At 44.8% G+C, this 25,897-nt stretch overlaps 1 protein-coding gene across 1 annotated transcript in view; it reads right to left on the bottom strand.

The window, feature by feature from the left end:
• Window positions 1–24,490, bottom strand: part of acmsd (aminocarboxymuconate semialdehyde decarboxylase) — a 50,403-nt gene extending 25,913 nt beyond the window's left edge. The window contains exons 1-5 of the mRNA XM_078552411.1: window positions 24,341–24,490; window positions 21,262–21,306; window positions 20,679–20,775; window positions 5,082–5,131; window positions 1,106–1,342 (exon numbers count right to left, since the gene is read on the bottom strand). Coding sequence (XP_078408537.1) covers window positions 1,106–1,342; window positions 5,082–5,131; window positions 20,679–20,775; window positions 21,262–21,306; window positions 24,341–24,397 — 486 coding nt within the window. The 5' untranslated portion in view covers window positions 24,398–24,490. The remainder of the gene's footprint in view (window positions 1–1,105; window positions 1,343–5,081; window positions 5,132–20,678; window positions 20,776–21,261; window positions 21,307–24,340) is intronic.
• Window positions 24,491–25,897: the final 1,407 nt, after the last annotated feature.

Below are 25,897 nucleotides of genomic sequence, written 5' to 3'. Positions count from 1 at the left end.
GAGGCTGGAAGCCACGGTTGGAAGATATCCAGAAAAGAAAAAGTCAGTGATGGTCTTGAAAATGTTTGCTTGATGTTTGGTGGTGGGGTCATTGTCCAGGCGGCAGTACAGGAAGTATCAGAGGTACTTCCCTGAGTTGCAGCTACAAACATTACATAAGTAGACTGAAATTTTGGACTGAGCTGTTAAGCCCCGATGGGGGTGCGCACAGAGGTCAGTGGGAATTTCGCGCTGCCAACTGGTGTGCTGGTTTGCTGGGACCGTCTTGCCCCTGAACCATTTTCCTGCAGGTGAGATGGGGAAGTGGGGAGGTGGTGGCAGAAAAATAAATTAAGGCTCTTTAAAGGCTTATTAAGGCCTATTGTCAGAGGCCAACTGGAAAATCCAGACAGCCCTCAACGCCTGCCTGAAGTGCTGATCTGCTGGTCTGCTACTGGGAGGCTGACTTCGGACAACAGTCCCCAGAGGCATTGGGGATTAGGCTAGCTGTCCGCAGGCAGCCTCCTGGTAGCAGACCAGTGGACCAGCACTCCAGGCAGGCATTGAGGGCTGCCCCGCCTGCCTGACTTTGGCTGCAGACGCAGGCTGCACAGTGGTGGTCAAACTGCTAAGGGCTCTTTTTATTTTAAAGTTTAAAAACTTGGAGAGTGGGCACCTCAAAATAATGAAAGTTCCTTCTCTCATAGTTATCTGAAAGACAGCCTGCTGCTTCATCAATGCCTAGAGGCCTCTTTTTGGCCTTCCGGCTTTGACAGCCAGCCTGTTGCCCTTAATTGGGCAACGAGCCTGCCCTCTGGCCATTAACTGGCTAATTTGAGGAAAATCACATCCGGACGACTGTTCTCACACATTGCGTTCTTCTGAACTCCATTTGACCCTGCATCAGGGTCCTGAAGCCCATGGGAGAAATCCTGCCTTTTGTTAATGAAAGGTTAGCACAGTCATGAATCTAAAAATTTAGTGTCAATGCTTTTATGAAACTCAGTATTTTTCCCCCTCTGTGCATTTATACATATTTCTAAATTAATTCTACATGTGACACTTTAAACATTTCTTGTAGAAGCTTGTCAAAGCATAAATAATTTGAAAATTTATTAGTGCTTACAGCGTACACTGGATAAAGCTCTGGACAATTTAGATCCCAATCGTTGATATGGGAGCCAATTTGAATTCCAGGAAATCCTAACTCTTTCACACAACGATGCATTTCCTGAACAGCAAGTTCCGGGTCCTGCATGGGCAGAGTACCAAGACCAATGAATCTCGTTGGGTGTTTACGCACTGTGGCTGCAAGGTCATCATTCAAAATACGGCACAGATCCAAGGTGTCCTTGGGTTTTGCCTATGAAAATGAAAAAAACAAGTGTTACTTCGAACACAAGTGGCTAAGCTTTCTAAGAGAATATATTTTGATATTTCTGTTAAATTATTCTCCCTGCAAGCTAAAATAAGAGAAGTTACAACGTTTTTCAAATCCTGAGGACTAACACAAATAGTTTTCTATTATTGTAAGAAAGCTTGTGCAAATATTATGAGCGGAATTTAATGCCCCCCCCTCCACATCCCAGCAGTGAGTTTGGTGGTGGGGTGGAGCAGCTAACTGAGTGGGAGGCTGCCGGGTGGAGACTTCGATGCCTTCCGACCTCCACCCTGATTAACTCTGAGGCAGGAAGCTCGCGGGCGGCCTTCCCACCTGGAGTCTAACTGAGGCCTTTAAGTGGGAAGCCTGAGAAACAATCCCTTGCTGCATTTGCTTGCACAGTCCTGGGGTGGGGGTGGGGAGGGGTGGGTGCTTGTCTTTCAAAGGCACTCAGTGTCTGATCGAGAGACCCGCCATTGGGAAAGGGAAAGACCGCTGAAAGCTACTCCCATGTCCTTGCCTCCGATCCCGCTCCCCACTTCCTTGATTCCTATTCCATCCTTACCTTTAGCCTCAGGTTCCTGGTTAATCCTGTGGCACTGCTGGGTGTATTGCTGGCAGTTACAACTGCTCCAAGTGGCGCTACCTGCAATGAGAGCTGTTGGCCTCTGATTGGCCAGCAGCTCGCGGGGAGCAGGATTTCCGCCCCCTGGGTCCTTAATTCCAGGAAGGCCCAATGGTGGCCATTTAAATGCTTGTTAGGCATTTAACAGGCTGTGCCTCTCCCAACAAAGGCGACATGGTGCTCTTGCTGGCTTTCCAGCTGGTGGATGAGATTCCCATTGCCTGGATTAAATTCCACCTGAATTCCACCTATTTACTCCAACCTAGGTTCGAGGGGCCAACTGGCCTACTCCTACTCCTAATTCGTATGTTCATATATTCGTGTGCTACATTATGTTTGTTGGGGTGTTTAAGTGACCAAATGTTTGATTTTATAAATCTAAAACTATTTCGCCAACCCTGGAGTTACATTTTGTTCGGCATCACAGCAATATATGTATATTTATTCAAATAGATAGGCTGCTTGATTGAAGTAAAGCAGACATTTATAATTTATATAGAGCGCATTGTGCCCACTTTCAGGAAAGGCTGAACAAATTGGAGTTTGTTTTTCTAAAAAACAGAACACTGAGAGCTGACCTAATAGAGCTCTTTAAAATTATGAAGTGGTTCAAAAGGGTAGATGGAGGGAAGATATTTCCACTTGTGGTACCAAAATATGACCGAGTCATGAATAAATCAAATAAGGAGTTCAAGTGAAATATCTTTACTCAAGAGTGTTGAGAATATGGAACTGGCTATCACATGGAGTGGCTGAGGTGAATAACATAACTGCATTTAAGCAGAAGCTAGTTAAGTACACGAGAGAGGAAGAAGTGGAAGAATATTTTAAAAGGGTAAGATGAAGTACAGTGGGAGGATACTAATGTGAAGAACAAATACTGGCATAGACTTTTTTTTAATTCATTATAGGGATGTGGGCTTCGCTGACTGGGCCAGCATTTATTGCCCATTGCTAGTTGCCCTTGAGAAGGTGGTGGTGAGCTGCCTTCTTGAACCGCTGCAGTCCATCAGGTGTAGATACACCCACTTGTTGCCAAATGACCTGCTTCTCTGTTGTAAATTCTATGTAATTCCATGCATGAAATTCAATGTATTGATTCTAATTGGTAACGATTGTACAGGACACAGAGCAATCCACTGCCTGAGATGGCTAGGTGGGTTGTTCCTGTGCCCTATACAATTGACCCTGCCTCACCTTATATACTGCTGAAACCCTCATTCTTGCCTTTCTTATCTCTAGATTCAACTATTCCAATGCTCTCCTGGCTAGGATCTCAAATTGCAATCTCTGTAAACTTGAGCTCATCTAAAATTCTGCTGCTCATAATCTTACTTGCATCAAGTCCCATTTCCTCAACATCCAGCGCTCGCTGACCTGCATTGACCCCCAGTCCAGAAATATTTCAATTTTAAAATTCTCGTCTTTGCTTTCAAACCCCTCCATGGCCTCATGCCTCACTATCTTTGTAACCTCCTCCAACCCTGCAACCTTCTGCGATCTCAGTGCTCCTCCAATTCTGGCCTCTTACACATTACTGATTTTAATCACTCCACCTTTGGCAGCCAGGCCTTCAATTGTCTTGGCCCCAATCGCTGGAATTGCCTCCCTAAATCTCTCCATCTCTAGCTCTCTCTCCTCCCTTTCGCATTTCTTAAAACCTATCAAGCTATTGATCACCTGTCCTAATATCTCCTCATGTGGCGCAATGTCAAATTTTGTTTAATATTGCTTCTGTGATGCACCTTGTGTTAACATGATTTATGATATTGCTGTTGGGAGGACAGTTCTCCCAACTCTCTAAGTCTCTTCATTTCTCTGGTTCTTTTTTTTTACAAGTCTGTCCCTTTGGTGCACTTTTTATATAATGTCCTTCTTGGGTGAATCATTCTTTTCTCATGCTTTATTGGAACCATCCTGTTCCTTCTCCATTTTAAAGTCCTGCTTGTTATCTGATTCAAAGATTCTTTTGGCTTCCTCATTTTCCCCATGCTGCAGAGTGAAAGGAAAGCTACTGAAGTGGCAAAAGGAGAGAAGAAAAGGAAAGAAGCGAATTAGGACACTGAAACATAAGAGATGATGGGGAGGCAGAACATAGTGAGTAGGAACAGAGAATCAGAGGAAGGAGCTAGAGACCAATGTTTTTCTACATTACAACATGGACTACACTTCATTGGCTGTGAATTGGTTTATGACATCCTGAGGTTATGAAAAGCATGGTGCAAAAACAAGTTCTTTCTTAAATCAGATTAAGGGGGAGACCAGGGTGAAGGAGTTGAGAAGTAAAAATAGAGAAAAATGAGTCACACAGCTGGAAGGGAAAGGTGAGGGCAAAGAGAAACATAGAAGGGAAGGAGGAGGGCAAAGGGACCGAAGTGAAAGTAGCGAATAAAACAAAAGTGAAGGAGAAGAGAAAAACAGGGTGAAGAATGAAAAGCAGAAGTGAAGGAAAATGAGAGGAACAGAAATGGATGAAGACAGTGAGAGAAACAAAAGTGGAAAAAGAAAGAGATAGAACAGAAGTAAAGGAGGGTAGCAAAATAATAAATAAAGAGAAACAAAATGGAGAGTATTAATAAAATGTGAGAGAGGAGAGACAGAGACTATTTTGCAGTGATACCACTACGTATTGGCAATGCAGTTTTGCAGCACTTTTTCTGACTCATGCTACTTTAAGTGTGTCTTCCCTACTGTGAGTGTAGAACGAGCGAACCTATTCTATCTAATACAGCATAGTTTATCTTTACCCTGATAACAGCCCTGAAAACTTGATTATAATAAGCACAGTATCAACATTTTATTTTCTATACCATATATATATATATTTTTTAAACTTAGTGTTAGCAACAGTCCTTCTTTTATATAATCAAATGACATATTTATGGTTACTACAATTTAGTTTTTATAGCTGCCAGAGGTACTGATTTGATAAAAGTTAAACATTCAGAGGGACAACCCTACTGTGAACACTGCCAAACATGAAATAAGTAACTTGTTATAAGATACTTTCCTTTGCGGGGACAATGGATAAAAGATATTAATCAATAACCAGAAAGGCAATATACTCATATTTTTACTTTGGGCCCACGAACTTACCCAATAATTGAACATAACAGGAACAGTAGAAAGAGCTTGCACAGTTACACCTGTAAAATAAAATGTTTTTCACTTATAAACATGTGTGATTATTTCAATGTTATGTTTCCACAGGTTGCACATTACTTTTGATTATGAAGTCACCACATGTGGCAATTACTTGTACTGACTTTAGTGTCCAATTGTTCAGAGTTTGATAATGAATGTCTGTTGATTCTGTTCTGTGTACTTACTGTTAGCCAAGCCTGGGTGTGGTTACTGAGTAAGAGAAACTAAGCTGAAGCAAGAAGCTGTAGGCATGACAGCAGACATTTAAAAACATGATAAATAAAGTTCGTGCACATATAGAACTTGGTTTGCATTGCAGCATATCTCCAAGATATAAAACACAACAACTGGCGATGAGGTTGGCAACCCAGCTGTACTGTATTTTAAGGGATTGTCCCTTATTTTGACTGTTTGTCCCGCATCCCTTAAGGGACACCTTTTATCCCTTATTTCTAGGACAGCCTATGGGAGGTTGAGTTTGGGAGTCTTGACTTTGTGTTTTTTTTTAATCTTTCATGGGACTGGCTAGGCCAGCATTTTTTTAATTGCCCATCTCAAATTGCCCTTGAGTATGCACGCTGTGGCTGTTGACCAGCATGGGGAGTTGTGGTCACCAGCACCATCCTCTGTTCTCATGATCAACAGGAACTGTCCTCTCCCTGCACTCATGGTGACTAGCATTGCCAACCCCCACCATTCTAATGGTCACCAGCACCACCTTATGATCATAAGCAACACCCCTCCCCCCCCACCACCCCCCTACCCATCTGCTGTTATGATCACCAGCAGCCCAACGCCCTGGTCCTATGGTTGAAGTGTACCTTGTTTTATTTCATAAAATTTAGTCACCTTGAGGATGATGGAGAATGGTTTAAACTTACTGGCTCCAGCCCAGTTTAAGGAGGAGGTGGCAGCATAGTGATAATATTATTGGAACCAGTAATCTAGAGGCTCAGGATAAAGCTCTGGGAACACAGGTTCAAACCCCACCATGCCAGCTGGTGGAACTTAAATTCAATTAATGAATCTGGAGTTAAAAGCTAGTCTCAGTAAAGGTGACCATGAATCAATTGTTTTTTTAAAAAATCTAGTTCACTAATGTCCTTTAGGAAAGGAAATATGCTGCTCTTACCTGGTCTGGCCTACATATAACTCCAGATCCCAATATGGTTGATTCATAACTGCCCACTGCAATGGCCTAGCAAGCCACTCAGTTGTATTAAACTACCACAGAAAAATTGATAAGGAATGAAACCGGATGGACCAAATGGCATTGACCTAGGCATCAGAAATTACAATGGCATACCCCACCATGTCGACCCTACAAAGCCCTCCTTATTAACGTCTGGAGACTTGTGCCAAAATTGGGAGAACTATCTCACAGGCTAGTCAAGCAACAGTCTGACATAGTCATCCTCATGGAAGTATTGGGCTAAAGAAAAATGTGATGATTGAATGATATATATTCCTCCAAAGGTGCCAAGGAAATAGTGAGCCCATAAAACAAAATGTGACAGTGTTATGGCAGTTGGCTTCTACATGTAAATTTGGCAAACTAACCAATGAGCTAATTTGTGACAGTTAATTGAAAAAAGGACTTCAATTCCATGAATTAAAGAACGCCTCCTCATGGAGGATGATGATTTAACCTTGGAAAAACCCAAGGGTGGAACCTTCTGACCAGATTTTGCTAGGCCATTGCAGTGGGCAGTTAAGAATCAACCATATTGCTGTGGATCTGGAGTTACATGTAGGCCAGACCAGGTCCTGCCAGCAGCAATTAATTTGGCAGGAGGCAAAAAATCTGTTTCCCAATGGTAGGATAAGCTGTTTGAATTTTGTTCTCCTGCCTTTCAAAGCGGGTTAAACTCGTGTTGAGCTTCCCGACTAACAATGTCCGGAACCCCAATTGCACTAGTATCTCATTCATGCTCATTATAAGGCTACCTCGCTGAAATTAAGCTCGTCCTCCAAATTAAGTTCCATGCCAGTGGCATGCACCTGGTGAGCTTCACCTCTTCCATGACTTTGAGGTCAGTAGATGTTGCTTTCTCCTTCTTGGGGACCTTGCATAACTTCATTTGAATGCCGTTAGCAAACACTGCCCTAAGGCTGGACAAGAAAAACAGGCAAAGGCTGGAAGGGGGATAGTGTGGAAGGGTGGAGCGAAGGCTGGACAGGGGAAGCAGACTTACAGGGTAAGGGTGAGGAGAGTGTCCGGGTAAAAGGGAGGAATGTTCGGGGAAGGGATGGAGGAGAGTGCCTGGAGAAGTAGGGGGGGAGAGGATGCGAGTGTCTAAGCGGGCGTGGTCAGTGATGTTGATGGTGGAGTCCTGGGAGGTGAACTCAGGGTACTGGTGACAGGAGGGAACTGTTACAGTTAGAGGGGGGAGTGAGATGGGGTAGGGTGGATGGTCCAGGGTGAGAGTCTGATAGGTGAAGGTCTCATTGGGTGGATCACGGAGGGGGACAAGACATGTGACTTGGATAATGGGAGAGGGCAGGGTCAGGGTGGACATGGGGTTGGTAAGGGGTGTCGGCTCTGAAGGGAGGAAAGGCATCTGGAGGTGGATCATGACAGGGTCACAGGTAATAGGGGGAGATTCAAAGTTGACAGAGTAGAGAGGAATGGTGATATTGGGTGGGTCTATCATGATGGGGGGAAGTTGGTGGGTGACTGGGGGAGAAGGTGGTGGAGCGAGATTAAAAGGTGATGTGCTTGACCATGCAGTTAGTCAGTCAGTGAGATCCCTTGAGGTGAGAGGTGGGATGTTTTGGGTGGGTAGAGTTCAAAGTCGGCACAAGTGGCCGACTAATAATTATGAGGCAACTGGATGTCAAAGATGCTCAGTTGTGTTCTCCTCTCTATAGTGAAGCCTACATTGCAGCAGGTTTGTTCCCAACTCGTGGTCTCAGAATGTTGAGATCTCAGCAAGGTGTGGAGCTGCCGTTATTCTGTGCCATTTGCCATTGGCTGCAGTCCGAGGCAGGGATGAAGTGAGATGGGAAGGGAGGTATTTGGATGCCTCCAAGGGGCATGGTTGGTGGAGAGCAGCCAACTTGTAACTCCAAACCTCCATCCTCCCGGGTGAATGGTCATGCCTGACAAGGGATGACGTGTTTAGTTTTTCAATGCTGCCAAGGCAATGGTCTCTCTATAGAGACTAAAGTGTAGTGGAGACAAATGGAAAAGTGTCCCCGTGAGGCTTCTTGCACATAGCTCTGGTCAAAGAGCAATGTCTCCATTTACAGTCATGTATAAATGGGAGGAACACCCATCTCTGGTCCTCCAGGATGTCCTTTACCTGGAAGGGGAGGGTGGAGATGCCATGTCTAGACAGAGGCCAGGTGAAGGGCATAGCACTGGCCTGCTGGCTTTGAGATGGAGGGAAATCTGTAAAGGAAATGCTCACTAAATGTATCACTTCAATTTGTTCACACATCCACCGAGCTGCTGGTGATGCAGGCTTCAAGCAACCCTGCCTAGGAATTGGCTCTGATCCAGATGAGGAGAAGGAGGACTCATCACCGGTTGGCACAGGGCCAGGAGGAGCAAGGGACTGAGCAGCAAGAGGCAGTGATGCCTTTATAAGGCGAAGAGGGTGGCGAACATAGACCACTACAATGGCGAGCATTGGTTCGACCATGGGTGTATTGCCAGCTGTGCTCTTATTTAGAGCTGAGCGAAAGGCAATGCCGGAGGTGCTCTTGTATGTCCCCAGATGTGGTTGCCTACATCTGCGAGCTTCTCCAGTATGAGCTGCAGCTGCAAAGACTCTGGAGGATAAGTGCGGAACTCCTGCAGTGGGTGAACATCTATCTGTTAAATATGGCGCCAGGACCTTCGACCCCATAAGGTAACGGTGGGGTCAGTGACTTCCTGCCCGCTCCGCTCCGCCACAAAATTCACCAAGCTCCTTGTGGACGCATAATCAATGAGCTCAAAAGTGGAAGATCACGTGTGTTCACTCGCCCTTCTACCCAGCCGGAATCACGTCGACTATCCTGCCTGCCACCGCACTTAGTCTCCACAATGGAAACTTTTGCTCCATGACTTTGACAGTCCAGATGGAATCTGCCATGTTAGATTCAAAAAGGTTACGCACAGATTCAGGGTCGCAGACATATCTTGCTCCAACTGGCTCATATTCAATGGTTACAGACAAAGAGACCGCAACAGTCTCATTAATACTTATCCCATCATGGTCAGATACCTTCAAAAATGTTTCCAAATTGTGGAGACACTCATCAACTCACAACACCATGCCCAGCTCAAGGGAAAAAATGTAATTCACGTTTAAAGTGGAACCACTTTGCAAAGATGTGCAGGTCATCGAAGAAGAGGACTTCATCGGTTCGACACATGGGAGAGTCTCTTCCTGAGAGTGAGGTATGGCATGTTATAGCACCCCGGATGGTTAAGCACCAGGTCACGTTAGGGGAGGCTCAATCGAGATCACGGGCAATTCAATGTCGCTTCTCAGTGATGTTGACGGAAAGTATATATACTGAGTAACAAACTCTAACATCATTAGCTTTCTCTCACTTCCGTGACAGACTCTCTTCAAGCTTATGATGACTTTATTATTCCAGTTTTGAGAACAATCACTGTTCCAGTGCACTACAAATACATCACCCTAGACAGCTTCACATTCCACGTAGCCGTAGGCCTTATGGGGATAAACCTTTTTGATAAGTTTGGCTTCAAACTTGATGATCCCACTGGATCATACATTGACATGATCGATGACACAGGCTATGTACAACGGCATCCTTCCTTATTTGCTGAGTTTGGGGAGATTAAGGGGTACTGCCATGCTCCTTGTTTCAACATGGCAATGTTGCTAGTTTCACAAAATTTGAGCTGGTTGCAGTTTGCAATTCATGCCAAAGTGTCACAGAAGCTGAAACGCCTTGAAGTGGATGGTATCATTGAGCGAATCGAGTCATCACCAAGGATATTGAGCCTAGTTATTACACAATGCAAAAATGGCGAACTTAGACTATGCGTTGACCTTAAGGTGGTCAACAAAGCAATCATTCCAGGAAATTATCTACTTCCTGCGATCCAAGAACTACTGACATCATTTCATGAGTCTACAGCCTTCACAAAGCTTGACAAGCAATGAAGCTATCTTCAGATATCACTAATGGAGCAAAGTCAGTATCTTACAGCTTGAAAGTGTGTTTCAGTACCGCAGAATGCCCTATGGACTAAGTTCAGCATCTAGCACATTCCAGGAGATCATTTCTTCAGTCTTGTCAGATGTTGAGGGGAGTCTCAATCTTCTTGACAATGTTATTGTCCATGAAATGGACAAAGCAGAACACAATCAGCAGTTATCTGCAATGCTCCCCTGACTCAAACAATGTGAGTTGATGCTCAACAAGGACAAATGCACATTTGCAGCATTGAGATTGACTTTCTAGGGTACAGAGTGACAGCAGCTGGAGTAAAGCCTACACATGACACATGACAATATCAAAGCCATTCATGCGCTTCCAACCCTGTCTCATATGAAAGAGTTGGCATAATTCCTCAGTACTACTGACATTTATCACAAATTTGTTCATAAGGATGCAAGGATTGCAGAGCGTCTTCAAGAGCTACTATGCAAGGATGCAAAATGGGAGTAAACAATTGCACAGCAAACAGCATTTGGCATATTAAAGGTGAAAATAACGTCTCCACTGGTCCTCGTGCATTTCAATCCACATGTAAAACATGTCACAACAGGTGCTTCAAGAAATGCAACTGGAGCTGTTCTCTCACGGTACATTGAAGGAAGCAAAAGACTAATCGTTTATGCGTCACACCTGTTGTCAGAAACTGAATGCAAATTCTCTACTGCACTAACCTGCATCAACACGTGTGAACATTGGCACATGTGTCTCTATGGTGGAGATACTCTCAGCACCGATCACCAAGTGTTGACTACATTGTTAGCCATGCCAGGAACTGGTCATCAATCTCTATGTATCTACAGATGGTCAGGTTGTCTTCAACAGTATAACTCGGAGGTCAATTATCTTACAGGTTCATGTAACCATGTATAGCTGGCATGCTTAACTGGATGACTATTACAGACAGTGCTATTGATAGCAAAGCGACTTGTGACATCGAAAACTACGTGATCATGGTGGGCGGAATTTTCCCTTCCAGGGCTAAGACTCGTGGCAGGGGTGGGGATGGGGAGTGTTTCCTGCCATGGAAACTGCAGGAATTCATACTGCATTGTGCAACCATGGCATCATTAATTATGCAGTCGGGGGTTTCTTGACGTTTTTTGCAGCGGGGCAGGCTGGATGGTGTGCTCCCTGCCATCATATCCGGGTTCCATATTTAAAAGGCGGCCGGGCAGCAACTTAGCCACCATACTGAATGAGGAGATGGCCAGAAGAGAAGATGGAGCTCCAGCGCCCAAGTTCAGCAACCTCTCCCTGAGTACCCTCCTCAACCAAGCGGAGGTCAGGAGTGACACACTTTTTCACCGGATGGGAGGAGGGTCTGAGCAGGGAGACAGACACTGCATGGGAGGAATTCTCCAGGGCAGTCAGTGCTCAGACGCTCCAGCAGAGGACTGCCCTGCAATGCCGGTAAAGGATGAATGAGCTGATCCGTGCCGCCAGGATATGTGAACCTTCAACTGCTCACGCTCATTTCAATGAATGGTACAGGGCATGTGGGCCTCAGTGCACCTAGATAAGGTGATGCCTTATAGCCCCACTGCCGTCCTTCTACTCTGCAGGTGGAGAGGCCACTGTGGGTCCCTCACTGATCCACACAGAGAGCTCACATGCTGTCTGGGAATGGTGGGGGTGGTGGGGGGAGGGGCTCAGGCATTGAGGGAACCAGCAAACACGCAAATGACATGTCTCTGTGAGCCTTGCCCTTCTATCTGCATGGGCTCACCGCATTGGAGGGTGCTGCCCCAGAACCCTTCTGGACAATCTGCAATTTATCAATCACATGGCACACAATCCAGTGGGGGCTATTTGTAAGACTGGAAGCATGCGAAAGATACATAAAACCCAATTGCTCTCAACCCAATCTTCTCTCTTTGCTCAGGAGAAGTTAAGCCATAATTGGAGAGGGAGAAGATGGGAAGGGGTCAGCCACAATTGAAAGAACTGACCAGCTTCGAGGAGCGGACACCCAAGCTGGCAGGGGTGGAGTGGGACAGATCCATTGGAGATGGAGAGATTGGATTTGGCCTCCATCCAGTAAGGATCCATAGAAACCGAAGAGTCAAGGGTGCCTTCTTTTGGAGGCAGCTCATGCTATCACCCACTCTCTCCTTTCTCACTCATAAGTGCCATCAGGAAGACGGCAAAGCCTGAAACTGAGGAAGCCCTGTCCAGCTCAGACACAAGCCCGGAGAGCAGCGAGGACATCAGTGATGAACAAAGTGCGCCTGTAGAGGCATCACATGCAGTCACCTGCCAGCCCAGAGACACACACATTGGTGGGTATCATTCTAGTATAGGAAGGGTCACACATTCTGGTGGTCACTGCATGGACACATGTCTGCAGCAGGAGGAGGCAGGGTCTGCCAAGCTCATTGGCACTTGGAGCAGTGCTGGGGAAGAGACATCTGCGACATCGCGCCCGAAGACGAGCCTCTGGAATCAGCCTTCCAAGAGATGCTGGAGAGGCAGCAAGAAATGGGGGAAAATCAGGCAGAGATATCTGAGGCCCTCAACAGGGTGGCAAGCGAAGCAGAGGAGTCCGTCCATCTGCTGGCTGATGAAATGGTGCTGACTTGTGCATACATGGAGGTCTCCATGGGGAGGGTGGTGGTGTTCATACTGAACCTGGTCCAGCAGATTCTGCCGGAGATGTGCGCAGAGGTGCGCTCTATTGCTGTAGCCATGGTTGAGCTTCTGCAGTGGCCATACAAGAGGGAGACGGGGCACCTTGACCTCCCTCCAGATGCTCCTTACCCTCTAGGAGTCAGGCACCCTTGATCACACAAAGGGAGGAGGAGTGGCAGTTGGACACCCCTGGGACCTCCACTCAGGACTCTGAGGGTGTCCGGACCTTCGGAATCCCCTTTACCAGTGACCCCTTCAGCCTTGTCCTCTGTGACTACGGAGAGAACAGCTGCCCCCCAGTAAGCCAGGGCCCTCCAGGCCTTGGGTCTCCAGAGGACAAGCCGCTAAGCTCATCCAAGGCAACAGGGCCAACGGGTCAACAGGCTGCCTCCACCCCTGCTGCGGATGTTGTGGGAGCACTAACAAGAAGTGTAAGGGTAAGAAAAGTTCAGAAGTTCTGAATTCACTAGTGATTGCACGGGTGCACAATGACTGTCACACATATGAAACTTTTATAAATGTAGCCCACTTGCATTTTAATATGTCTGACGTGGTTAGTTGCGATAGCCCTTAAGTCTGTGCACGCCACCCACCCCACAACATCTCCCAAGGGACACCACATGTCCCCTGGAATCAGGCATCTTCAGGGAGGCAAAATTCTTTGCAAGGGCCCTCATGAGCCATGTGCAAGAAGTCTCCCACGCACACTGAGCCTTTTCCCTTCACACTCTCATTTGTTCCAGGGCCCTAGCATTGTAAATACTACATGCTGGGGTTCCCCTTCAGTTATCCAGTTGAGATGACCTGCATCTCTGCCCACCCCCAATGACCCAACTCCCGTGAAGCATCTTGAGATCTCCACCATGAGGCTCTGCAGAGGTGTGACCAGCCACGGTAGTAGTAACATTTCAGATTCACTCTAACACATTTTCTCCTCCCCTCTGTCACCACACCTTCTCCCCCACAACCACTGACCACCCCCTACCCCGGGTCAATGACTTAAGGTAAGGGGCAGGAGGTTTAGAGCAGATATGAGGAAAAACTTTTTCACCCAGAGGGTGATGGGAATCTGGTACTGCCTGAAAGGGTGGTACAGGCAGAAACCCTCATAACATTTAAGAAGTATTTGGATGTGCACTTGCGGTGCCATGGCATACAAGGCTATGGGCCTAGTGCTGGAAAATGGGATTAGTAAAGTTAGGTACTTGTTTGACCGGTGCAGACTCGATGGGCCGAAGGGCCTTTTTCTGTGCCGTAGACCTCTATGACTCTATAACCTTTTGACCCCTTTCGACCTCCCCACCGTCACCCTTTAACTCTCTCCCATCACCATCCATCCTGTCCAGGTTAATGTGGAGGTCCCCTCCTTTCCTGAAAATGCCACCCCCCATAACTAGAGACATGCCTGCCCTCATCCTTCCAACCCCCGAATCAAGTCATTTTCTGCATCCCACCAACAATCCTCTGCAGCCCTTCACACGACATAGTTGCACCCTCACCCTCCCCCGCTACCGGCTTCTACTCCCCCCGTTAACCATCCCCAACCCCTCCTACCACTGGTACCCTCAGTTTGCCTCCCAGGACTCCACCATTGACTCCACTGACTCTTCCCTCTGAACCTCTTCACATCTCTACACTCCCCCCATGCCCCTTTACGCCTCTACACTCCCCCATACCCCTTCACACTTCTACACTCCCCATGCCCCTTCACACCTCTATGCCCCCCCCCCATGCCCCTTCACCTGCACAAACACCTGCTCCTCTCACTCCAAAACGGCCCTTCCCACCCTCCCTCTCCGTACCAGCTCACCCATTGCAAGACATTGAATCTCTCTTTCCCCTAGCACCCCCAACCTCCCCTTCAAGGCCTGCACACCTGCCCCAAGTCATCATTCCTCTCCAACCTGTCTTTCATCCCTTACCCCTGCACAGACACTCGCTGCCCAGCAGTACCTCCTACAGCCTTCCAGCTGCAGCCTGAAGATCTGAACCCTGGGAGAAGTTGCTGCACCGAAAACAACCACCTCCTGGATGCTGCTGTACAGAGAAGATCCGTGTGGTGGATGCTCCACCCACCCAATGCTGCACATGGTGTTCAAGGGTCCGGTCACTGGAGACCTCCATCTTATCCTCATTCCTGCGAGCTGCCCCAGGACTTCTTAATGTAAGAGCTAACTTTTACACGCCACATTTGTCCAGACGTGTTCTGGACCGGTGTGATTTCCCGCTAGCGTCGCGGATGATCGAGCGGGGAGGAGGGTATGATTCTGGCCAGGCCTCTATCTGCATCCCATTAGTAGGATGCAGATCGGTTTCATGCCAATCTCTGGCAGGAATTACGACCCGCCATGGAGGACGGGAGTGGAATTTCCCACCATCATTTTACGCTCCCACCACACTGTTCCCCGCCCCCCAAAAGCAGACCATGCAGTTGCTTGGTACCAATGCTTATCTATTGGATGACAATACAAAGTGGAACAAAAGACACTTGGGCCAGAATTGTTCGCTCGTTGAGCAGGCGCACGCCCAACCCAAACGAGCGTAAAATGATGCGTGATGACGTCGGGCGAGCGTCCCGATGTCATCGTGCACTCACGCGATATTTTGGTCAACGGGCATGTGTGTGGCTTGGCAGTGCACCCGCCGACAATTAAAAGGCCTAATAAGGCCATTAAAGTAATAATTAAGTTCAATTTTTCACTGCCCTTCCAACCTTACGGTTGGCAGGCAGGCGAAAAGGCCAAGCGGCCTTTGGGTTTTTTGCAAAACCTCATACACGGGCAGGGTGAGGTTTTGATCCGTTGTTAAAAAAAAACATTTTCAAACTAATTTCTAACATGTTCCAGCTCATGTGACAGTGCCACATGAGGGGACATGTTTTTTAACATTTTAAAATTCTTTATTTTTAATTTTCAAAAATCTTTGTCTCCCTGAGGCAACTCTGTGCCTCAGGGAGCTTTTCCTGTGTGCATGCGACAAGTTCCTTGCTTGCCGTCCTCCCCTCTGCACAAGGCAGCACTGAGTGCTGCAGCACACGTTTCACACTGGGTGGGCCTTAATTGGCCTGCTAGCGTGAAATCACAGTTGTGGCCTGATCGTGGACGACGTTTGGATTCCTGACTGCTCCTGCCTGCCCTCGCCAAGCCAGCCTGACGAGGGCAAAATCCTGGCCTTGATAGCTTGGGAGTCGGCAGTGCACCCGCCGACAATTAAAAGACCTATTAAGGCCATTAAAGTAATAATTGAGTTCAATTTTTCTCTGCCCATCCAACCTTACAGTTGATAGTGTGCAGAGCAGGATATTTTGAGGACAATGATTATGAGCCTACATTTCCTTTCCTGGTGAATGAATGTGATGTTGATCATTGAGCTGATCTCGCAAAACCACCTCAACTTCATAGATCTCAGCACCATCATCAACAACCTTTGTAGCTCCAAGAGTATTTCTGCACTGAGAGAAAATGGTCATGCTGAACTTTAAAAAATGACTCAATGTACATTTGTTTGTTGCTTAGGATGGTTTAATTTAAAATAAGGGCTTTTAATTTTACAAGGGGGAAAAGATGTGGCATCCAGTTATTCTATTGTTTGGTGATTGATTATGTGTGTCTGTTGACTCTTCTCTGTGCTGTGTGTTGTTAGTCAAGACTGGGAGTGGTTACAGAGAAAGATAAACTAAATTGAAGCAAGAAGCTTCACGAGAGTAAGCATGAGAGCAGACATTTTAAAAACACTGTAAATAAAGCTCCTGCACTCATAGAGCTTGATGTGTCATCGCAGCATATCTCCGAGCCATAAAAAATCAACACTGACACTATTCCAGTCTAGCTAATTTCAGTTGAATTCATCGATGCTGCATAAAGGTGTTAGTGATAAATGCATTCTTGCCATGTGTCACGAGAGTCCAACAGTGCTACAAATGTAAAGAGCCAATGTCTCCAGGAAAATTTATTTGGCAAGCCTTTGCTTTAGCTTAGAGACGAAGGCATGAAGGTAAATGGGGCACGATTAAAACTATAACATTGTGTGCCAGTGATTTGAAGCTGCATTTTGATTTATGTCATTCTTATTCCAACACATTTGTAAAAGGGTTTACCACATATCTTTTCGTGAAGTTCAGGCACCTGTCAAAAGTTTGTTGGATGAATTACCCATGTTTATAGGATTGTTCTTATAGGGTTGCTCTTTTACTGTGCCAGGGAACTGAATTTTTTAAAAAAAAATAGCCTTAGCTTCAGATTAAGTAGGCAAAACAGACACTGCGTACTGGAAATGAAGAGCAACTCCTTGTGAGATAATTTTTAACATGCAAGTTAATGTGCGAACAAAGTAGTAATTGTTGAGGGGAGATATTATGAGTATGTCCCCATCAGAGATCTCTCAGAAAATATTACCTTGTAAGAGTGAAAAACATTGAAAAAGGTAAAACATGAGTACAACAATTTATTAGTACTAGACACAAAGGACAGGGTAAATAATTAGAAAATTATATATCCTCCTTTATAAAGTGAATAAAATATCAGAGCGATGACTGAGAAAGGACTTGTTCCTTTCACTGACCTTATTCATTGTACTATATCATTGAACCCACCCTTTTAATGTTTGATGCTCTGTGAAGAATTTACCACAAAATACTTTTATCTACCTTTTCAATCAAATTTAATTCAATAAATAAAGATTCAATAAAGAAAGCTGGGCACATTACCACTACCCGCGAAATTTTTACTGACCTGATGATATTGCCCATTTCTTCTGGGATCTTTCAATCCAGCTTATTGAGAAATGGGCAGCGCAGCATCTCCCATCTAAATCCAGCAGATAGAAGTAGAATCAGGGGACGGAGAGAACATGCTTCTTTTTTACAGCACTAGCTGTCTAATTCAGGTAAGTTTATAATGGTCCAGTCTTTTAATGAATGCGTGTGGGTTAGTGAATGGATACCTGAATCGATGAGTGAATGGCTGAGGTTGGTATGTGGATGAGGTGGGTGAGGGAGCTAGGTGTGATTGGGTAGGCGGGTAGTGGGTGAGATTGGCGAAGTGGATGAGGTCGGTAGTTGGGTTGGGGGTAGTCGAATCGAGGGGTTGTTGAGTAGTTAGGGGATGGTCAGGTGCTTGGGGATAGTGAGGTGTTTGGGCATAGTCGGTTGGGGGGTTAATTGGGTGGTTGGGGGTATTTGGGTCAGATCGGGGTAGTTGGGTGGTTGGGGGGATAGTCAGGTATGTTCGGGAGGTTGATCAGGTGGTCAGGGGGTAGTCGGGTCAGGTCAGGGTAGTTGGCTGGCCATGGATGTAGTCAGATGACTGGGATGTAGTTGGGTCTGGTCAGGGGGGTATAGTTGGGAGGCCAGGGGTGTAGTTGAGTCCGGTCAAAGGGTAGTGGATTGTAGGGGGATGATCGGGTGGTCTTGGGAGGACTAGTCAAATCTGGTTGGGGGTTTAATTGGTTGGTTGGGGGGCAGTCAAGTGTTCGGTGGGTAGTTGGGTCTGGTCAGAAGGTAGTTGGGCGGTCGGCGGGGGGGGGGTAGTCAGGTGGTTGGGGGGTAGTTGGGTGGTCAGGAGTAGTTGGGTGGTTGGCGGGTAGTCAGGTCTGTTCAAAGGGTAGTCTTGTGGTTAAGGGGTAGTCGGGTGGTCTGGGGATAGTTGGGTCTGGTCAGAGGGTAGTCGGGTGGTCAGGAGAGGAGTTGGTTAGTTGGGGGCAATTGGGTCAGGTCAGAGGGTAGTCGGGTGGTTGGTGGGTAGTCGGGTGGTCGGGGTAATTGGGTCTGGCCAGAGGGTAGTCGGGTGTTGTGTGTCATTGGGTGATCAGGGGGGTATCAGAGGGTGTACTTGAGGGGTTGATTGTGGAGTTGCACACCTGTTAGAGCAGGTTTTAAACTGTCTAACATTTCCTGGGTAAGAATCCAGGTAAGTCGTGTGTATCTAGCCCAAGTCTCTGCTTTGAGCTCAGGGTCAGAGGCATTTGTGGAGAATGCCAGGCAGCAGAGAATCAGCCCATCAAAAGTTTAAGCTTCCCAGGGAATTCCTACATATGTCTGCATGTCAGGACCTCTGCAGGGTGTTGACGCTCATCTCCCGACGTATATTCCATCTCCAACAATCCGGAGACAGGGGCACTTGGGCGAATAATATTTTATGTTTACTCCTGTGTTCATGCAGAATTATTTCTAGAAAGTTAGATCATGTCAAAACCATTTATTTTGACCCTAAATTTCCATGGGCCTTCTGATACAATCCAGTCATAATTCCTGCAGCATGCATTGCGAGGCTCAGGAGTAAGGCTGGCGTCCTGACATGTCAGGTTGTGGCCTTTTTGCTAGTTCCTGTGGGAGCCTAGTTTTGGACAGCATCCTTAGTTCATGCCCAAATAAGGACACATATATCAGAGGAGGCATGGCTGGGAAAAAGAGAGTCTCCAGACTTGACATTCTCTTGGTAGAAGAGAGATGGCCTTTGCATTGGGTAAATGCCTTAGCTTTTGATGGGACACAAGATATGCAAGTATGCAGAAATGAGAAATAGAAAGGACTAGCTGATCCATCATGACTAGATTTTTGCTAACACTAAAACTTGAAGCAAGTCCTTTTCTTCTTCGTAACAGACAGATAAGAAAATAGCAATAACAACAACAAAAAAAACCTGGAAAAACTCAGCAGGTCTGACAGCATCTGCGGAGAGGAATACAGGTTAACGTTCCGAGTCTGTATGACTCTTCAACAGAACTAAGGAAAAATAGAAAAAAGGTTAAATATAAGCTGGTTTAAGGGGTGGGGGGGGGGGGGGGGGGATAGGTAGAGCTGGATAGAGGGCCAGTGATAGGTGGAGATTGCCAAAAGATGTCATAGACAAAAGGACAAAGAGGTGTTGACGGTGGTGATATTAGCTAAGAAATGTGCTAATGGTGACATTAAGGGTAGAAAGCAGGATGAGCAAGGGACAGATAGCCCTAGTGGGGGTGGGAATGGGGCGGGAGGAAGGGATTGAAATAGGCTAAAAGGTAGAGATAAAACAATGGATGGAAATACATTTAAAAATAATGGAAATAGGTAGGAAAAGAAAAAATATATATAAATTATTGGAAAGTAATAATTTATATATATTTTTCTTTTCCACTATTTTTAAATGTATTTCCATCCATTGTTTTATCTCTACCTTTTAGCCTATTTCGATTCCTTCCCCCCACCCCACCCCGACTAGGGCTATCTGTCCCTTGCTTGTCCTGCTTTCTACCCTTAATGTCACCACTAGCACATTTCTTAGCTAATATCACCACCATTAACACCTCTTTGCCCTTTTGTCTATGACATCTTTTGCCAATCTCCACCTATCACTGGCCCTCTATCCAGATCTACCTGTCCCATCCCCCCTTAAACCAGTTTATATTTCACCTCTTTTCTATTTTTCCTTAGTTCTGGTGAAGAGTCATACGGGCTCGAAATGTTAACTGTGTTCCTCTCCGCAGATGCTGTCAGACCTGCTGAGTTTTTCCAGGTATTTTTGTTTTTGTTTCAAATTTCCAGCATCCGCAGTTTTTTGCTTTTATCTTAGATAAGGAAATAAACTTGCAATGGTTATTGAGCTGGAGACCTGTCTTTTAGAGTATGTCATAGCTTCCAATCCCAATGCAGCAACCTTTAAAATATGATGTAAAAATACAGTATGATGAGTAAACCACTGTTTAATTCTAGATGAAAGGATTTGGAGAAATCAGCATAATATAATGGATCTCATTTACCTGATTGATCCATTTCTTGAATCCGTACTTGTGGATCCCAACAGTTTTCTTGTACCACTCGAAAAACGTTGCCATCTTTCATCATTTTTGCTTCCCCCTTTTTAAAAACAGCAGACTTTAGTTGAAGAGTTATGAGTCTATAGGGTACTATTGCTACTGCTTGTAGGATTTGGGTGACCAGGAATGGAGAAATTGTGTGGCTGGCTATCTTGTGCTGACTTTGGGTACAAATTTCCACTGGAGCTTTACCTCTAGCTGAATTGCACTAATGGCAGGCTGGTCATTTAGCCACATTAGTGTAATTATGGAGAAATCTATTTGATCAGACACTTAAACATATTCTTGTTAGAAAAACACCAGTGTCAAACAGAATTGTAAGACAATTGAGAAATATAAGTAAAATATTAAAAGAGACATTATAGCAATTAAATAAGAACAAAAAATGGAAAATATGTTTTAACAGGATTATGGATATTACAGAATGAACCAAAGTTCAACTACATTTATTTATTTTGCCTGTCTCAAACTTTCAATTAACTTAATAACATTTATCCATTGCACTTTAGAATTTGTATAATCATACCTGAGAGTGATGGTGAAGTTGGACCCAACCTTCATATCCATATCTCTGGCAAAATGAAAAAGTGTTATTAATTGTATAGATAGATATAGTTTGTATCTATATAGCAGCTTTCACATCCTTAGAATTCCCAAAGAGCATTGCAGCAAATCAATTATTCTTGAAGTATAGTTACTGGTGCTAACTGCTGTCTTGTATCCAATCATGGCAATCAAAGCCACTTTACAACCTTCCTGCCTCAACATTCAGTTTAGCAACTTTACTCAATTTTCCCCATTTTTTCAAGGACAGCAGGTGCTATTAACGGAGGACCACATTGCCAGAGCCAATGGGAGTGGAGGAGGCCTGGGCTGATGCTTCGGGTCAGGATGCCCCATTGGAACATGGCTGACAGAGTGTTCAGCACCCCTGGGGTTTACTTACCTACCATTCTCTGCCACATTTTGTGGTGATGAGGGCCTTTTCCTCTTTGTCAGGTTTTTCATGCTTCCCTTGCACTCTGCTATTCTATAATAAGCTTTTACACCTCCTTTAGACTTTTGTTTCTTTATTTGTCCCAATACCACCCTCTTTTCATTTGCACCATTATTCCTTTTGTCATTTAATCACTCCAGCATGCCATCCTTTTTCTTCCAGGCCCTGTAATTGCTTAAAAGTTGAAAAAAGACATTTATCGAAGCTTTTCATCTTGCACTCATCAGGACAATTGCAAGAATACCAATGTCAGGGGAAGCAACAACTTTACACTGAATGAGATGATGCTAATTGGACACTGATTGGTAGACACGTTGCCATGGAGAATGCACCAGTTAGGTGACTGACAGTTAGCTGCCAAGCATTGTTTGAAATTTCAAACCAGGCAGCTTGAATCTGATTGGTCAAGGCATTGCCCTAAGGAATGAACTAGTGAATGGCTATCACTTATTTTGTTTAGCTGAAACAGATGCAATGTGTATACATAAACTTTCTGTCTGCAAAGAACAGGTCCCTGTGTATTAATATATGTAGCATCCAGTATATACAAATGCACCACACTGCAAGCCTGACTGACAATTTTAAATTGGTTGTCAGTGTAATTTTTAGCACACTGAGGATTATTTAGCAACTATTGTCCAATTGCAGAATAACATCTATTGTTGGACACTGTGTTTTGCATTTTTGCAAGCACGGGCTGGTTGAGTACAGTCTGTACCTTGCCCGTTGCGAACAGCGGAAGGGACATGCTGTTTGATACGATCTGCCAGTCTTTGGGACTGAAATTAATATGCCACACTACTCATTTGTGTGAAAGGCAGAAAGTCTTTTCCGCTTGATGGCAGTATCCTGTTAGTGGTGAATACCATTCGTGTTGCTACTGCATAGTAGCAGCATGAAACAGCTAACTTCACTGTTGCTCGAATTTTTGAGATACTTTGCCCTTCCAGGGTAATCATGTACGCACATTGTGCTTGTTTCAGTTAAACAAAATAAGTGATAGCCATTCGCTGGTTCATTCCTCAGGGCAATACCTTGACCAATCAGAGTCAAGCTGCTTGGCTTAAAATTTCAAAGAATGCTTGGCAGTTAACTGTCAGTCATCATTAACTGATGCATTCTCTATGGCAACACCTCTACCAATTAGTGTCCACTTGCCAGCCAATCAGCACTCTCTTCTCATATCGTATAAAGTTGTTGCTTTCCCTGACATTGGTATTCTTGCGATTGTCCTGATGAGTGTAAGATGAAAAGCTTCAACAAAATGTCTTTTTTCAGCGATACTCAAGTTCTGTACAACCAAATGACTATTTGCTTAAAAGTTGTCAATGTTAACATTCCATTTTTGATGAAATGTCATTGACCAGGAACAGTGGCGTTGATTTTAACTCCTGCCACCCCATGATGGGTCAGGAAGGATCATTGCAGATTCAAATATCAGGATCAGACAATCAGTCCATAACACTACCCCATTCCTGCCCCTTTAAATTTGAAAGTGCAAGAAACAGGCCACGGACAATGTAACCAAGTCATGGCCTGATCGCAGTGTTGCAACATGCTAATGCAGCCTGCCCAGTAAGAACTTAGGGCATACAAGTCCCCAGTCTTGAAGGGTTTTTCTGGCTTTAATGCATTCCGCCACATCTATCCTGTAAACATTTGGGCCCTTAACTATGTTTCTCTTGTTACAGATGCTGCCTGACCTGCTGAATGTTTTCACCATCATTTATATTTATTTACGGGAACTGTCTTGTTCTTCTTTCATTAGTGGCATCGGCTTTTTTTACTTCTCCTCAACAAGGATTTTGGTTTAACGTTTCACTTAAAGCACAGCATCTCTTACAATGCAGTATTCCCTCAGTATTGCACTGAAGGGTCAGCCTAGTTTATGTGTACAAGTTAATGAACAAGCTATTAATGGAATATAGCAAATTTGATAGAAAGTTGGTTAAAAGATAGAAAACAGATATTAGTTGTTAATAGATATTTTTCAGGCTGAAGAAATGTAAACAGTGGTATTTCCCAGGGATTGATGTTTGCACTACTTATCTAACATATATCTATATATGTCTTTCTCTCTCTATTTGGAAGGCACCACATCCTATCTACTGGTTGGCTACATGCAGAAGTTAGCTAATTTGCCATAGCACCAAACCGGCAAGATAGAGTGGAATGTCCTTTTGCTGCCCACAGCAAGCCAGTAAAATTCAGAGGAAATTCGGTGTCATGATAATTGCCTTTTGTCTCCACAATACTATTTTTATTCTCACTCTCACACAAAAATGCTAATACATCAAAATTGATTAAGCCTCCGTTGCCTCATTAATATCTGCCTTGAACAAATTGTTACCAGGTTGAGAATCTTAATACATCTGCTACCTTTGCTTTGCCACTATCAGTGATACCACCAGTTAAAAGCAGATTTGTCTAAAGACTATTTAATGTTTATCTTCACTCTATTCTTACAGAGGCCTCTTGATGTTTTAAATTCTTATGTATTTATTTACCTTTACTTTCAGGATTTTATTGCCTCTGTTGCTCAACATGACCTCTACCGTTCAATTATTTTTCAGTAATAGTAAACAATATAACTGGAGATAACTGTTACCTGCTTCAGATTTGGCCATTCCTTGGGCAGGATGTGGCAGTGTAAGTCTAACTTCATTCTTGTACAACAAGCAGATCAAGCATAAAATCAGGCACTTTGTGACTGTTGATCTCTGGATACAGACCAACGGCTCACTGAATTTAATCCCACTTTTCTTTGAGAGGTGTGCTGGTACAGTAGCCAATCAGAGTTCAAGTAAACTATCACTAGCTGCAAACCAATCTTTAAAGAGCAAAGTTCAAATAGAAGCAGAGATAACATACACATTTCTAACAGAAAGCAGAAGCAGGGAATGTATTTTCATTGTTATAGCTTTTACTATTTAAATAAATACAAACCAATTGCTTGTGTCCTAACCAATTAATATATTCAACTAATGTTCACCCTTCAAAATTGCAGGAACATTGTAGGGGTAAATGTTACACTTATTAAATGTTTAAATAAAATTAAGAGTACAGGCAGATATATGAGTAGCTCTAGATTATTTCCCAAACTGTGGATTGGAATATAAGAATATGCAAGAAAACAGAGTGGAACTCATTGCAAAAGCCGCTGCATGGGACTATGATATAGTGGTAATAACAGAGACCTGGCTCAATGAAGTGGGGGATTGGGAACTTCATTCACATTTCTAAAAATTTATTCTTTCAAGAGATGTGGGCGTCACTGGCAAGGGGAGCATCTATTGCCCATCCCCAATTGCCCTTGAGAAGGTGATGGTGAGCTGCCTTCTTGAACCACTGTAGTCCATGTGGTGTAGATACATCCATAGTGCTGTTAGGAAGGAAAATCACGAAAGGTAGGAGTTATAATTGTGTTTTTTTTGCTTCTTTTTAATAAACATTTACTCTACTATAAAATCATCACAAGTAGTCAGGGACATCATTTCTTGATTTCAGAACCTCTCCTAATACTATATAAATTGCAAAAACCATTTTGGCAGCTGTTTCAAGCTTCCCTTTGGGATTTGGGCAGCTCAGCATCAGCTGTGTCACAACAGGATTGTGTCTGGATTTAGATTTGGTGGCATTGGGTGAAGGGCACAGCACCAGAGTGTAGGAAGAGGTGTCAGAGTCTGTGCACACCCCTCCCCTCAGAGGATGGAGGGCAGCGACAATGATGCTCCAGTTGGCATTGGGGCAGGGCCTTAGGAGTCACCTTCTGGGGCTAGTAATTGGATCAGCAGCAGCTGATGTGCGGACATCTGGTGGAGTTCCCTGAGGTAATGCGAACTCATGCACTGCGAGTGGAGGAGTTCAATGCAGTGATGAGCTTGGCCATGTCTCAGGGGGGTTGATCGCGTGAGCTCCAGCCATGAGATAATGGTCAATCAGATGGAGAGCCACATGCAGCGTCACCTCCAGTGCATGCAAGAGCAAAGGGATCTCCTGCAAACGGCTCATGGCTCACTCAAGTAGCCTGGAGCAGCCTGTTCATAAGCACCGATCTCCATGGGGTACATAAGGAGCTGTGTGCCAATATATCAGTACCCAGAACGAGTGAACGGTAAAAACTGGGAAATAAGAGTACTGGTCCGAACTGCTTTCTTTCTGCAGG

This window comes from Cetorhinus maximus, chromosome 11 (assembly GCF_964194155.1).
Source record: "Cetorhinus maximus chromosome 11, sCetMax3.hap1.1, whole genome shotgun sequence".
NCBI lineage: Eukaryota > Metazoa > Chordata > Chondrichthyes > Lamniformes > Cetorhinidae > Cetorhinus > Cetorhinus maximus.
The sequence above is the reverse complement of the archived record's forward strand: the minus strand, read 5'-3'. Positions and strand labels throughout refer to the sequence as shown.